Source organism: Myotis brandtii, unplaced genomic scaffold, assembly GCF_000412655.1.
Source record: "Myotis brandtii unplaced genomic scaffold, ASM41265v1 scaffold781, whole genome shotgun sequence".
NCBI lineage: Eukaryota > Metazoa > Chordata > Mammalia > Chiroptera > Vespertilionidae > Myotis > Myotis brandtii.
Window position 1 is genome coordinate 4,172 of NW_005371136.1, and position 15,591 is coordinate 19,762.

The window sequence follows — 15,591 nt, forward strand, 5'->3', positions numbered from 1 at the left end:
ACATTTATTTTAAGAGGGTTTTGTTTTTTAAGTTAGTGGTTGGAAACTGAGAATGCATTCCATTCTCCCTTAGAAAACAATGTTAAATGTGATCACATGCCTACTGAAAAAAAAAAGTAACCCATAATGTAGTTGAAACAGCACAACAGGAAACTGCATCCCAAGTTTCTACTTTAACAGGATGTCACAGGCCCCTTAGGGCTGCTATTCCCAGTCTCAGTGACCCTGTGAGATTGAGACCCATTGTGATGGTTACTGTGGTAGCCACAGTCCCAGTGGGCCAGGTGTTCTGTATAGGAATTAAGAGAATAATTGAGTAGGTTCTAGAAAGGGAATAGCCACGATTAGCCTCTCCTTTTAAATTTTCATAATGAAATCAATCTTTTCATATTCAGGAAGTTTAGGAATCAGTAGGCAATCACTAAAGCCAAATTCTAGATTTTCCATTTGAGAAAAATGGTAGGAAGGTCAGGAAGGTCTTTCCCAAAGCTATGAAGGCAATAATTTATATGCAAATAGCTCAAAGAGAAATTAGAAAGCAAGTATCTACTGACTTATTCAGTATAGAATGCACAAATGCACACAGGATACCTTAAGAAAAATCAATAGCTTTATTTTTCCTCAATATATAGTTAGAAAATAGGTCTGAGAAGAGGTTTCATGGAGTAGACCAAAGAATTACATACAAAGTCTCGAGTTCCAAATGAGCAAGAGAAAGGGCCAGACGAAGCACCTTCCCGAGCACCGGGGCCTAGGACCGCCCCGTCAGAGGGAGGGCGAGGTCTTTAATGGCTTTTGAGTTCAGCTGAGGAATCGTGCTGATCTTCAGGAGTTTGCTGCTTGCATACTTATTCTTGATGGCCTGCAGAAGTCATCTGTGGTTAAGGATACATCAGGACCCCCTTCCGTCCCGACACCTTGTTCCTAGTCTAATTTACACGTACTGAAGGGCCAGACCCACAATCTCAGATGGTAGGGTGATGCCAGCAAGTGCTCTGACGCCACACTGAGCTGTGCCTGACAACTTCCTTCCATGCCAAGTAATGGAGCAGGCCCAGCTGGTAGCACCAAATGACTTCCAGCTCCAAGGCGCAGCTCCCTCTCATAAGCTACCAGAGGGGTGGCAGGTGGAAGCTGTGCTTATTGTACCTAAGTACCATCAGGATATAACAGGATGGCCAGGCCTGGCAGCAATCCCTGGCAATAAACGTTGAGTGGCGATTGTGCTTAGCAGAGCCCAGACAACACCCTCAGGACTTAAACATTACGCTTCCACTGTGTGCTATCGTGCTGAAGCTACACGTAAGAAAGCAAACCGGGTGTGAGGTACAAATGTCTCACTCTCCGTGAAGCTGATATTCTGTGTCATACAAGCACAGGGCAGTGCCCAATCTCCCCGAGCTCCTTCTCTCGGGTGGGCCACACGGGACGCTTCCCGAATGGGCTTCTTGCCTCCCCTTCACATGCTCGCTAGGCAGGTGCCTTTCATCATTGTCCCAAAGGATCCTGGACAAAGGCCCTGAGCAACATCACCCAGATACCCAAGCCTTCCTCTGGGCCATCTGAGGTGGGCCCCTGCTGTTCCGACCACCCGCTGACCCGCGCTCCCTGCTGGCTGAGCCTACCGGGGCGCTGGGACAGGCGTGGATACATCTGTTGAACAGCTGGCTGCCTGGATGGCTAATCTGGGCCTGGACATCGTTGGCCTATTTTAACCCTTTGCACGCCATCAGCGTTTACAGACGCAAGCGGCAGACCTTCCCCACACACCCAGTGCTTCTGTAGCCACAAACCTCGCATATCAACTCTGGTCGCCCAATTTTAAAAACAGACTCGTTAGTGACATCTCTAGGTTTGTAAAAAAAAGTTATGGTAACTTAAATTCATAAATATTCCAGCGCATATGGAATGGGGATGGTTTCCATTTTGGACGCATGGCTGTTAACTGGTTAAAGAAACTGCTTTCAGCATTTATCAGTATGCTCGCTCCATCCACTGTGTACTAGAAAAATAGAGCTTGTGCTAAAACAAACTCTCACACATATGCCAATATATTTACATGAAAACACAAAAAAAGAGATACACATACTCTCATATGCAAAGTCCACAGTCAAATACCTTTCACAGCTTAGCAAGGAGTACTTACGATGAACTTCGTCAGGTTTTCGTTTACTCTCACTACGTTTTTGGCCATGTGCTGCATGACTTCCAACACCTCGTTCTCGGTGTATCCAGTGTAATACTGCTGCTTTAAGTTCTGGAACACAACGCAAGAGAGGGGCACGGTAAAGCCTCCACTTTTTTAGAAGAGCCCATCTTACACATGCTGACATTTCTGTGTAAAAGCTGTAAAAGAACAATCGTCCCTCCTGGTCCCAGCAGAGCAGCCAGTAAACAGAGAATGACTGACTCTACACAGGACTAAGCCAAGATGTTGTGCGGCTCTCAGCTAAATCAGGTCAAAGTTCCCCTATCATCATTTTTTTTTAATATATTTTATTGATTTTTTACAGAGAGGAAGGGAGAGGGAACAGAAAAGAAGGGAGAGGGATAGAGAGTTAGAAACATCGATGAGAGAGAAACATCAATCAGCTGCCTCCTGCACGCCCCCTACTGGAGATGTGCCCGCAACCAAGGTATATGCCCTTGACAGGAATCGAACCTGGGACCCTTGAATCCGCAGGCCGACGCTCTATCCACTGAGCCAAACCGGTTAGGGCCCCTATCATCATTTTTTAAAAGAAGGTTCCACAGGGTAAGTAGGGTACTTCACGTAACAAAGCTTCTTGCTTACCCCTCTCACCACGCTGAAAGGGAATGGCAAGTGGGGCAGAGGAAAAACAAAACCCACAAAGGAACGCCTGTCACAATTATGGCAGAAACCTGGGACTAGGGCATGTCACATGCCCCCCATCAAAGCCCAGCATGGCAGTGGCTGGTGGGGAGCTCAAGAGCCATATTGTCGGTCAGACAACAGCTAGGCCAAAGGCAGCTTCTAATTTACTGCATCGGGAAGGGCAAAGGCCACCCAGGACTCTCACAAGCCCTGGAGAACAGAGAGCGCTCAGAGAAGCCTCCACACCCAGCCTCCCAGAGAACAAAATTCAAGCAAAAGACAGTGTTGATGGATAATAAGACTTCATGTATGAAGATATGTAACCTGACTTTATTTCAGTTCTGTGATAAATACTAAAAGCTGAAGCACATCTCTTTCACAGGTACAATGTAATTGGGAAAAATAAACCACAACTTAATCTTACTACTAAAAAAGATTTAAGAAAAAAAAGAACTAAACAGGAGCAAATCCTGAAATAACACACAACTATTGGTACTATGAAGTCAATTCCCAGAAAACAGGGAGACGTGTAGTTAGTAGGTTTAGTACCCAAGGAAGCGTGTCTGAGAGCAATGTAATTTGGCTAAAATGAGCCATTGGTACCAGAACTATGTACCATTCATATACCAGTGGCCTTTTTACCTTAAGCTTTTTATTTCAAAAAATCTCAAATCTACAGAAAAACTAAAAGAATAATATAATGAACATCTTATATCCTTTGTGTAGATTCATCAACTGACATTTTGCCACTTTATCATGGTGTTTGCAACTCATCTTTAAACAGTGCAACAAAAAGTATATTCAGGGTGTGCCAAAAAATGTATACACAGACTTGGAATAATTATAAAGGCAATGTTTATTAAAATACATTTCATTTTCATTTAATAGCTATCGGCTGTTAAAGTATGTATGCATTTTTTGGGGATACCCTATATATATATGCAATTGTATTGTTTGTGTGGAAAATAATACAATAATTAATACTAATACAAGAATAAACTGTTTTGCATACTCATAACTGTAAACCTTTCACCTCACCATGTATATTATATAAAAATTGTATGTGTGTGTGTATACACATATATACATATATATATACATACATATATATACACACACACATATCCTACGTATATATGCAAATCGACTGAATGGCTGAACAGCAGAACAACCATCTGGATGACCATCCGGAACCATCTGATGACTATCCTTGCTATGACACACACTGGCGCCAGGCCAGCCAAGGCGGGTGCGATGCGATTGGTTGGGGGCCGGCCATCGCCCCATGATCCCCCCGCAGAGGGAGGCCCAGGCCACCGACTGGCGGGCTACAGCAGGTGGGCAGGGCCTCCCTCTGCGAGGGAAGCCTGGGGCCTGGGTGCCAATAGCCAGAGGGAAGCCTGGGTCCTGGGTGCCTGAGGGAAGCTGGTGCCAGCAGCCAGGGGAAGGAAGGTCTACTCTTGCATGAATTTCGTGCATTGGGCCTCTAGTATATATATAAAACTTCTCCATTGTAAAGGTACAGTTTTTCTTCAGTATTATTACGTATCTGTGAGGTGATATTTTGAGACCATGTGGATCTCATGCCCAAAAATTTCACCTAATGACATAAGTATCAATTGATGAATTACATTCGTTCATTTCTAACTCTATCATTCTTTCCACTGTAAATAGCTGGCTTTTGACTGATTACAAAAAAGCCGCCCCTTTCTTTCTCTCTCTCTTCCTATCTTCTTCCTCCTTATCTTTCTTTATTTTTAAAATTTTTTACTTATTGATTGGTTTGAGAGAGAGGGAGAGGGAGAGAGGGAGAGAGGGAGAGAGAGAAACACTGATTTGTTGTTTCGCTTACTTATGCATTCCTTGGTTGATTCTTGTACGTGCCCTGACTAGGGATTGAACCTGCAACCTTGGCGTATTGGGGTGATGCTCTAACCAACTGAGCTATCTGGCCAGGGCCTGTTTCCTTTCCTTTCCGTTTTCCTTTCCTTCTTATCATTATGGACCTGTGAATTTTTGAAATGTATTATAATCTATTACTTTCACTATTCCTTGCCATGCTCAAATTTTGTCAGTAAAAGCCTTTTGAAGCCAGTTCCCATTTCCTTTTGATGTGACCCACTGCACTGATCTTTGCTTGCTATCTTGCTCATCTTGTACTTCTCCTGCCACAGCCCTGAAATCAGCCTTCTTAAAGGAGCCCTAGTTGTATTCAAGATGTGGCTACTAGGGCCGTAACCAGTTTGGCTCAGTGGATAGAGCATCGGCCTGTGGACTGAAAGGTCCCAGGTTCGATTCCGGTCAAGGGCATGTACCTTGGTTGTGGGTACATCCCCAGTAGGGGGTGTGCATGAGGCAGCTGATCGATGTTTCTCTCTCATTGATGTTTCTAACTCTCTATCCCTCTCCCTTCCTCTCTGTAAAAAATCAATAAAATATATATTTTTTTTAAAGTATCAAATTAAAAAAAAAAAAAAAAGATGTGGCTACTAGGTATGTTGACTGCTACTGAGTGGCCATTGTTTCTTGGCCCCTTCATTATGCATTTACTGACATTTCCAAAACAGATTTAATATTATAGGGTTTTCCCTTTTGTTTTTAATTACTAACAATATTTTCTTTCTACTTATAGTGAACATTTTAAATCCTTAATAATTTAAATGTTTATTTATTTATCCTACAATACATAAATAGTTTCAGAATTATAACAACAGATTATTAACAAACTTCCTAAGTAAACTGTAAGTATGTTGTCTTTTTTGGTCCTTTGTTTTGTCTAACTTCAAATCCCACTAAGGATGCATAGTCAGAATGCTGTGTTCAAAAGTCATTTGAATTCATTCTTCCCTATGTTCTATTATCAATTTGATAGTGAAATTGTTTCTGCTTAATTCCATTTTATGGTTTGCATAAAACATTTGCACTGTTCAAAAGTTAAAAAGTTACATTATATTGTATACAAGTTAATAAAAATTATAGCCAGAAGTCCTGCTCCCATCCTCCACCTTCTTCCCTGTTCCCACCTAAGTCAATGGGTATCCATCTACACTCCTTTTTGGTCTTCCTTTATTTTTTTAAAACTTAGCAAATACATAAACACACATACATATACTCTCTTACTGCCCTTCTTTCTTACATAAAGTGTTAACTATACACACGTGTATGGAGGAAACAGCTCTGCCATGATGCCTTGGTATCTTGCATGTATCCACATAGGCCGTGCAGGCAGAGGTCTGAGCACGGCTTATCTGTCTCGTGATCCTCCCGGAACGAGGGGCTGGCCAGCTTGGGAGGGGCTGCCTCTAAGCCAGCTCCCACTCACCTCCCTATCTCCCCTGGGGGGCTGTTAGGAGACCATTTCTCATCACCTCCTGGTTCTGAGGAGGCTCTTCTCTGCGGCCCTCAGGTTCAGCTACAGACTATACAACTGCTTGGTGGCAGTCTAGCATAGGCTCCTGCACAAAGGGCATCCCGTGCCCTGCACTGCAGTCATCCAGTCCCTTTTGTTTCAATGTTGTTCTCTTTGGCAAGCGAGACAAGGACCCGAGGAGCTAGCATCTTTGTCTCCTTGTATGAATCTAAAAATGGCTCATTTTATCTGTACTGGCATATCAGTTGGGCTTTGGCCTTGCTTTGTCTTGTGTGTTTCACAATTTGCTTGTTTCGCTTAACAAAATATCCAAGAAATCTTAGCCTATTAGTTCTTGGTGGCCTTCCTTATTTGTTTTCTTAATCCTCACCCTAGGAGTGAAGATATTTTTTCTACTGATTTTTAGAGAATGTGGAAGGGAAGGTTGGGAGGGAGGGAGGAAGGAAAGGAGGGAGGGAGGGAGGAAGGGAGGGAGGGAGAAACACCCATGTGAGAGAGACATATCAGTTGGTTGCCTCCTACTCACACCCCAACCAGGGCTGGGAATTGAATCTGCAACCGAGGTACATGCCCTTGACCAGGAATCGAACCTAAGACCTTTCAGTCCTAGGGTTGACGCTCTAACCTGAACAAACTGGCCAGGGCCGTCCTCATTCTTTATGACTCTGTAACGCATGTGTACCATGGTGTCATCACCTCTCTCCATCTGGATCATTCCAACAGCTTTTTTTATGCCTTTGAACTCTTAACAATTGCTTAAGGACAGAGTTATAAAAATGCTAATGCCTTTCCTGTCAAGAGGTCCTACAATATGACTTGACAAATTTCTTCTTAAATCCAACACTCACCCATTTTCCTTGGCCTAGAACCTTCTGGGACAGGCAGGAAGCAGCCGCTGCCACCCTGGAAGGGTGATAATGCACCATGTCATAGTCAATGAGAGTCAGTTCCATCAAATATTTGGCTAACGTGTGCTGCTCAACATCAACCTACAAAAGAACAGCCAGAGACAGGAAGGAGCACAGTTATTATCTTGCAAATTTCTGGATGGAGGACTAAGAACACAAATCCACTAAACTCACTTTTCCTTCCCAGGAACCATTCTACTCGACAGTATGTCAAACACAGAATGTGAGGTCATTTCTCTTAAGAGCTGATGTGATAAGTATTAGGACTTATCTAAAAGATGTATCCTATAAATTCATAAGTTTCACTTTAATTGGATCAATGTTTCTGGGTTGAGACAACAAGCAGCAAAAGAAAGTCTCCTACAGAATTGGAGGCACTTACCTCCCCAGCTTTTGATGCCCGCCTTAAAAAATGTAGTGGTAAAGGCCGACCCAACTCAAATTTCAGTTCTTTCAAAATTAGAGCTTCCATTTCTCGAATTTGGGAACTGGTATACGCATTGTCTGTGATGTAAACGAAGTCTTCTATATTTGGAGAGAACATTTCCTCATACTTGGAGGCCAAAAGCAAAGCTGTAATCCCAACCAGTTGAAGCTTCTTACGAGAGACTGGCTGAACCTAATTGGAGAAGAATGTGTCCAAGTCATACCTAACAAGAAGACTGGAAATCTGGGTGGAAGAGAGTGAGAGGGAACCGAGTCCTGGAGATGTGCACATTGACTCTCATATTGGAGGCCTAAATGTTAACAGCCGGTACCACCACTGCTCACAGCAGCTGTCTGTTACTGAGTACTCACGACATGCCAGGCACAATGCTAAGATTCTAACAACCACCTCATCGAATCAAAAACCCTATGAAATATGTATTTTCCCCAACATAAAAACAGATGGCCTGATAAGAGATTCAGACACCAGTCCAAGAGGACTCAATTGCTGAGTGGAGAAGAATTAGGCATGACAACGAAGCTCCCAGTCACTGCTCCATGCCCGTTGTCCTGGCTTGAGTGTCTAGGGAAGCCCCAATGTGGCACTCAACATGGTCTGAATCAGCATAAGGCCAAGCCAAAAAGCAGGAATTTAATGGCCTCCTGGGGACAAGGAAGGAGATTCTTAAATGTTTCTGTAATCCTCACCAAAAGTATACTCTTTATTCAGTCTGAAGAATCTTTCATAGATGTTTCATAGTCAGTGAAAATCTCAGTCTAGGGTATAAATGCCCCCCTTAATTCCTTAGAAAAACAAAAACAAATAAAACTGGGACTTTGCTTTTCTTGCTTCAACTCCAATTACTGAAAACTACCAAAAATATGACTGTATAATGTAAATCACTTGTATAATGAAAACCACTATGGTTTCTTAGGATTTTGTAGTATCTTAGGGTCATTAATTATAAACAGTTTTTGTTGTATTGTTTATACTTGACCTAAACCTGTATCATAAACGTTGACTTTACATAAATAAATCATATCTGCAAGGCTACTGTTTGGTAGATTGCACACTCATGGTTTATGTCTGGAATTTCTTCTAAGTGGTTGGTGTTTTTGAGTTACCAATTGATAAATATTTCGATGATCACTCTGCCTCTCACCTTCATTTCTTACAGTCCTTAGTTGAGATTTCATTCTAATACACTCCCCCCACATACCCCAACCCTTTTATAAAAAATTCTGCCTCCTCCACTTCTACCATGATTCAATGTCACACCTGGCTGGAAACTTTGAAGTTCTCTAACCAAACTCCTCTTTTCAGAGGAACCTCACCAAAGAATACTGTACTATGGAAACCGCAAGCAGGCCAGGAAAGCCAGCATCACAGGCCCCACAGGCTTCAGACTGACTACAGACCATCTGCTGGCACACCTCCTTCAGGAGTGACTGAGGCAATGCTGTATTCCCCCAGCCTGTTCAGCAGGCTGGCCGAACTAAAATGCCCCCCATTGCTCAGAACCACCAGAGGTTTGACACACTTGGAGAGCTTCCCATTCTAGCCCCTGAAGTTCTCTGGCTTCTCATAAATTGGCTTTTGGTCTTTTCTTCAGAGCTACCACACCTTGGCATCCCATAAACGCAATGTTCTGTGAGCCCCTGGTACGAAGTCCCCGCAGCCACACTTACCTGTAAAAACCGATCCATAATGGCGACGCACATGTAGAGGGTCTCCTGCAGCAGCCTAAACTTGGAATGGACCTGTACCAGCCAGTCCACCAGGATGGCGCGCATGCGTCCATTTATCTCTCTTCCATCTAAGAAATGTGGACTTATGGTTTGCAGAACCTGTTGGGAGAATTAAAAGTTTAAAGAGCTGAACTCGTTTCCTTCCCAACTGTGTGGTACATTCGACACTGTTTACACAACCAAAACACGAAGGACCACTCACCTCAAGCTGTCTCAGATACTGATAGATATCCTTAACGTAGTCGCTGCAGAGCTGAGGGTTCTCCCAATCTTCATTATCAATATCTTCAATCTTGCAGAGCAAAGCATCAGAGAAAGCTTGACAGAGGTTCTCTTCCTTCATGGAGATATCCTCAGGTGCAGGATAAGGCTCCTACATCGGCAAATTAAAGTGTATGTATTACCACTTTAGGAGCAGCCTTCATCAAATACATGCAGAGCTAATTGGTTTAAAAGTATCATATAACCCTGGCCAGGTAGATTAGCTGGTTAGAGCATCGTCCCAATACGCCAACATTGCAATTTCTATCCCCAGTCAGGGCACATGCAAGGAGCAACCAACGAATGCATAAATAAGTGGAACAACAAATTGATGTTTCACTCTGTCTCTGTCACGTATCTCTAAAGTCAAGCAATCCTATCTAATAATAGACAAAGACTGAAATTAACCATATCTCCGCTACGCTTTCCATTGGCTAATCAGTGAGATATGCAAATTAACCCCCAACAAAGATGGCGGCCGGCAGCCACACAGCTGAAGCGAGCAGGAGGCTTGCTTGCTCCAGTGATGGAGCTTCCTCCCTGCTGCGGCCGGGCTCTGAGCTCCACTCTAAGCAACAAAGTTGCAATTATAGAAGCTAAACAAACCCCAGATACCTGCTTTCAGCAGGCCGTGGCCTCGGAGCTGGAGCGGCAACAAAGTTTCAATTATAGAAGGTAAATAAATCCCAGAATTTAAAAAAAAAAAAAAGAAAAAAAGAGAGGCTGGTAGCTTCAGTTGCTGGCGGGCTTGACCAGCCTGAAAACCCTCAGCCCCTCATCCAGACTGGCCAGGCACCCCAGTGGGGACCCCCACCCTGAAGGGTGTGTGACCAGCTGCAAACAGCCATCATCCCCTCATCCAGGCTGGCCAGGCACCCCAGTGGGGACCCCCACCCTGAAGGGTGTGTGACCAGCTGCAAACAGCCATCATCCCCTCATCCAGGCTGGCCAGGCACCCCAGTGGGGACCCCCACCCTGAAGGGTGTGTGACCAGCTGCAAACAGCCATCATCCCCTCATCCAGGCTGGCCAGGCACCCAAGCGGGACCCCCACCCTGATCTGGGACACCCTTCAGGGCAAACCAGCCGGCCCCCACCCGTGCACCACGCCTCTGTCCTATATAGTAAAAGGGTAATATGCAAACTGACCCTAACAGCAGAAAGACTGGGAATGACTGGTCACTATGACACACACTGACCACCAGGGGGCAGACGCTCAATGCAGAAGCTGCCCTCTGGTGGTCAGTGCGCTCCCACATGGGGGAGCTCTGCTCAGCCACAAGCCAGGCTGATGGCTGCCAGTACAGCAGTGGTGGTGGGAGCCTCTCCTGCCTCCTCAGCAGCGCTAAGGATGTCTGACTGCAGCTTAGGTCTGCTCCCCGCTGGCAAGTGGACATCCCCCGAGGGCTGCCAGGCTGCCAGGCGGATGTCTGATTGCCAGCTTAGGCCCAATCCCCCGGGGAGCAGGCCTAAGCCAGCAGATGGTCATTCCCCCGAGGGTCCCAGACTACAAGAGGGCACAAGCTGGGCTGAGGGACCCCCGCCCCGAGTGCACAAATTTTTGTGCACCAGGCCTCTAGTCAGTCAATAAAATATGTTAAAGCCAAAACAACAAATTTCAGGTGAATAACTCATGATGTAGTAGATGAAGTCTTTAGAGATATACTCCCCTTTAAAATTCTCTAATTTACTCAAAGTGAAACCCTAAGTCTTCACAATGGCTTACAGGCTCTGCAGGACCTGATCTTCCTGTTCCCTGCTGACCAGTCTCCTGCTCCTCTCCCTTAATAAAATATGTTAAAGCCAAAACAACAAATTTCAGGTGAATAACTCATGATGTAGTAGATGAAGTCTTTAGAGATATACTCCCCTTTAAAATTCTCTAATTTACTCAAAGTGAAACCCTAAGTCTTCACAATGGCTTACAGGCTCTGCAGGACCTGATCTTCCTGTTCCCTGCTGACCAGTCTCCTGCTCCTCTCCCTTGGTTTACTTCACTCCAACCTACTAGCCTCCCCCGCTGCAAACAGGCTCCCACTTCCCAGAATGCGCTTGTTCCTGTATTCGATGGGTAACTCCCTCAACTTCTTCAAGTTTTGTTTAAATGCTACCTTCTCATTGAGGTCTCTCCTGACTCCTACTTAAAATGGTCATCTGCTTCTTATTCCCACCACACGTGCTTCATTTCTCTTAGTGTGTTTCTCCCATATAACCTATAACCGCCTAATATATTACAGAGTTTACTTATGTATGGTATGTATTATTTTCTGTCTACCTCTCCTGGAATGTGAGCTCTATAACCCTACATTTATTTAAATTGATTTGTTCACTAAGGTATCTCAAATACTTACGTCATCCCTAACATAGAGTAGGTGCTTGATGAATATTTACTGAAAGAAGCTTAGACAACTGGGTTCAGAGATTCCTCCAGCTGACAGTTCACTTTAGCAGTAGCCTCTTCTGCCAGTGTAATGCTTTCTTCTCGCCAATTAATTTATTCTAAACTGAGAAAATGTTTGGAAACTAAAAAGCAGAAAAGCACATTCCAGCCTATGAATAAAATAGGAGGAGGAAGCAAAGACCGAGCAAGTATACACCCACTAATTATTTTCTTATATTGATGGGGTGTTTTTTTTCAAATCACACATTAAAAATATATTAAGTTAAAGCAAGTGTTTAGTAATGAAGTATAAATAAACCATTACCTCTTTTAAAAGAATGAGAGGTACTTCTCAAAGTAAAACCTAACAGAATTGGTAGGCTGTAAATAATACGTATTAAAGTAATAAATATAGAAAGAGAATGCTGTATAATAAACAATTTTGATTTACATTAAAGCTCAATGATTATAGTTTCCAATCTTAGAAAAGGATAAAACATTACCAACAAGATATACATAGCAATTCGAAACAGGCCCTTCCCTCTTAAATCAAAGTTATTAAACCAAGAAAGGGCCAGGAGAATAAGAGGTATTCTGGTAGGCATGACATTTATTCAAGAATATAAGAATTCCAAGGGGCTAGAATAAATAAGAAATGCTACTTGGGGTACCAGGGAGAAACCTAGGGACAGTGGCCAGAGAGGGGAAGACCTTCAGGACAATGAGTAGGGAAAAGGTACACCAGTACAAAGTCCCAGCGGAAGCCAAGAGATAAAGGCAAGTGTGGGGACTACACACTGATTTGGGATGGTGGGAGATAGCACGTGAGGTATGCAAAGATGTGCTGGAAAGGTGAGCAAGAATCTAACTAAGGAGTTTAGATTTATCCTAAGGCAACTGAACTCACTGAAGGAACTGAGCAAGAGTGACTGGAATAGAATGCACATTTTAATAAGCACATGCAGCTTCAGTGTAAGGTCACCTTTTTCAAGGATAAGCATTTTCACTCTCCCCAGGGAGGGCAGTCAGTTCCAGGAAGCTGGTTTAAGGAAGAGAGATTATCGTCATGTGCTGCCTTAGCAGCTTGAAATGTTTACTCATGTCTGTTCAGAAGTACACCTGAGTTTAGCTATATCCCAAAACCCCCAGCATAATTTTCTAAAAGCATTCCTTTTGGACTCCAGCTTAATTATTCTAAAATCTTTCTTAAGATCCCACTCATCATGCAAGTAGTAGCCTAAGCCCTATTAACCAACTGTGGGGCCCTCTGCCCAGGGCTACTGCATGTAAAATAAAAAACTATCAGCTAGTTATGCGGCACAAACCTCTGAATGACAAAATCAGCCTAAAGAATTAAAACCTTCAAGTTAGACTAACGAATGAGTTATGTGAACTGTCAGAGACAACTGAAAAGTCTATCAGAAACAATGAAGATGTGAGATTTTGCTGAACTTGAACTTCTGTTTGATTAAGAGCTGGGTGAAGTGTGAGTCAAGGCTACTGAAATTCTCCAAGTACCGACATTGAGTGAGTTGGGTCTGTTAAGAGAACGATTAATACTGATAGGCAAATATATAGGTATTTACACAAATCTTAGTAAAACAGAGTTTCTTCTTTTTTAAAAAAAAATATGTTTTTATTGGTTTCAGAGGGAAGATAGAAACATCAATGATGAGAGAGAATCATTGATCGGCTGCCTCCTGCACACCCAACAATGTGGGGTCAAGCCCACAACCCAGGCATGTGCCCCAACCGGGAATCAAACTGTGACCTCCAGGTTCATAGGTTGACACTCAACCACTGAGCTATACTGGCCAGGCCAGAGTTTCTTCATTTATTAAATTTATGATGCCAAACATCATAAATCAATGTCAATTAAGTGCAACAAGGAAAGACTCCAAGTAAAATTTGATTCTGATCAGTTCCCAATTTGTAGCAGAGACTGTGTACTCGTGAATACATAGGCACACAGAACTGTAGAAAGGTGAAATCAGTTACCCTGATTAGCTTTAGGGAATGTAATATGCTGTGGAATGGAATGGAAGGGCTCACTGCTGTTAGACACCCTGTGCTTCACTGGCATTTTAAGCAGCTATAGGGACAGGCATTTTCAACACCTGTACGGAGCAACAGTGACTCTGCAGATGGAGCAGAGGACAGAGCAAAAGCTAGAGGGCAGACAGGAGACAGGCGAGCAGAGGGGCTACCCTGCCAGGTGGGGCTTCCCTACATTGTAAATGTCATGGTCACTCCTGTACTCTTTTTCAGAGAAAAGTGCCTTTGAATTGGAAACAATTCTTGTTCATTAATCCCCGATGTATTCTGAAACTAGAAGCATGTTTCAATCACAGAAATGGTTTTTAGATAAACTGAGCTACAGGTCCATAATTCTTTATCTGAAACACAGTGGCCTCAATTTTGTCAGGAAGCTAGAGAAAAAGGAGTCAGCCAAGATGTGGAGAAAAGGGAACTCAGAGAGTGGAGTTCTGAAGGAAATTTCTCCTTTGTTTTGTTCACAATATTTTTGGTTCTTTGCTTTTTTTTGGGTCTTTTTTCCTTCTTCAATTCAAATAGTAATATGTATCTATGGTGAAAAAAATCTGACAATTTTAAGGAAGAAAATAAAAATCAATCTTAAGCCCAACAAAATACTAAAAAGTAAGTATCATCAATATTTTGCATATGAAAACATTTTTAAAAGCAAATTTGGGGTTTCATTGCATCATATCATGTGATAATTTGAATGTTTTCTAATGTAACATGCATTTTTCAAAAAAGAATAGTTTATTGACTTTTAGAGAGGAAGGGAGAGAAACATCAATGTGAGAATGCAACATCAATTTGCTGCCTCATGCATGCCCCCAAGTACGCAACAGGCATGTGCCCTGACCAGGAATTGAACTGGCAACCCTTTGTGCAACAGGATGACCCCTCACCAACTGAGCCACACAAGCCAGGGCTGTAACATGCATTTTGACATCTTTAAGTATTCTATTAAAACATGGTATTCACAGCATTTCACTGAATGGATTTAACTGATCTCTTAATAGAGAATATGTCTTTATTATGAGATATTCATTACAACACTATCTAAAAGTCCTCTACTGTCTCTGTGATCATTTTTTTAGGATAAATTTTTTAAAACAGATTTACTAGGTATGGAGAATAACCATCTAAAATATACTGACAAATGGCCCTTCTGTAGTGCAGGAGGAACCGCATAAACAGTCACCCATATAAATGCTTAGTAATAGTTAAGAGCTCAAGGTCTGAAAAGCTGCTTTGGGACTGGCATTTAGGAGGCCACTGGCAACCTCCCAGGAAAGGCCCATTAAAGGAAGGTTGATCTTGAGTATTTGTTCGGAGCTTTATTGTTCTTGATTTGAAGCTTTTTTTGTTTTATGTACAGCAACATCTTGCCACCATCTCTTCCAGGTAGAAGCTTCCCAAGTCTGTCCCTCCTTCTGATGTTGCTGGTCCATTTCTAACTATACTTCCCAGTGGATATCTTTCTGTTACCTCAACACATCTAAAGCCAAACAGGACACCGTCCCCTAAGCTACCTCTCTCTCCTGACTGCCCTTATTTTTATAATTTCTTCCTAAAGTAGAGGCCCGGTGCACAAAAATTTGTGCACTGGCGGGGGGAGGGATGTGGGGGGG

The 15,591-nt window shown here is 43.1% G+C and overlaps 1 protein-coding gene across 1 annotated transcript in view; it reads right to left on the reverse strand.

Moving 5' to 3' along the window:
• Positions 1–588: 588 nt before the first annotated feature.
• CCNB2 (cyclin B2) overlaps positions 589–15,591 on the reverse strand; it is a 20,162-nt gene continuing 5,159 nt past the window's right edge. The window contains exons 4-9 of the mRNA XM_005883290.2: positions 9,492–9,662; positions 9,230–9,388; positions 7,497–7,733; positions 7,055–7,195; positions 2,147–2,257; positions 589–862 (exon numbers count right to left, since the gene is read on the reverse strand). Coding sequence (XP_005883352.1) covers positions 752–862; positions 2,147–2,257; positions 7,055–7,195; positions 7,497–7,733; positions 9,230–9,388; positions 9,492–9,662 — 930 coding nt within the window. The 3' untranslated portion in view covers positions 589–751. The remainder of the gene's footprint in view (positions 863–2,146; positions 2,258–7,054; positions 7,196–7,496; positions 7,734–9,229; positions 9,389–9,491; positions 9,663–15,591) is intronic.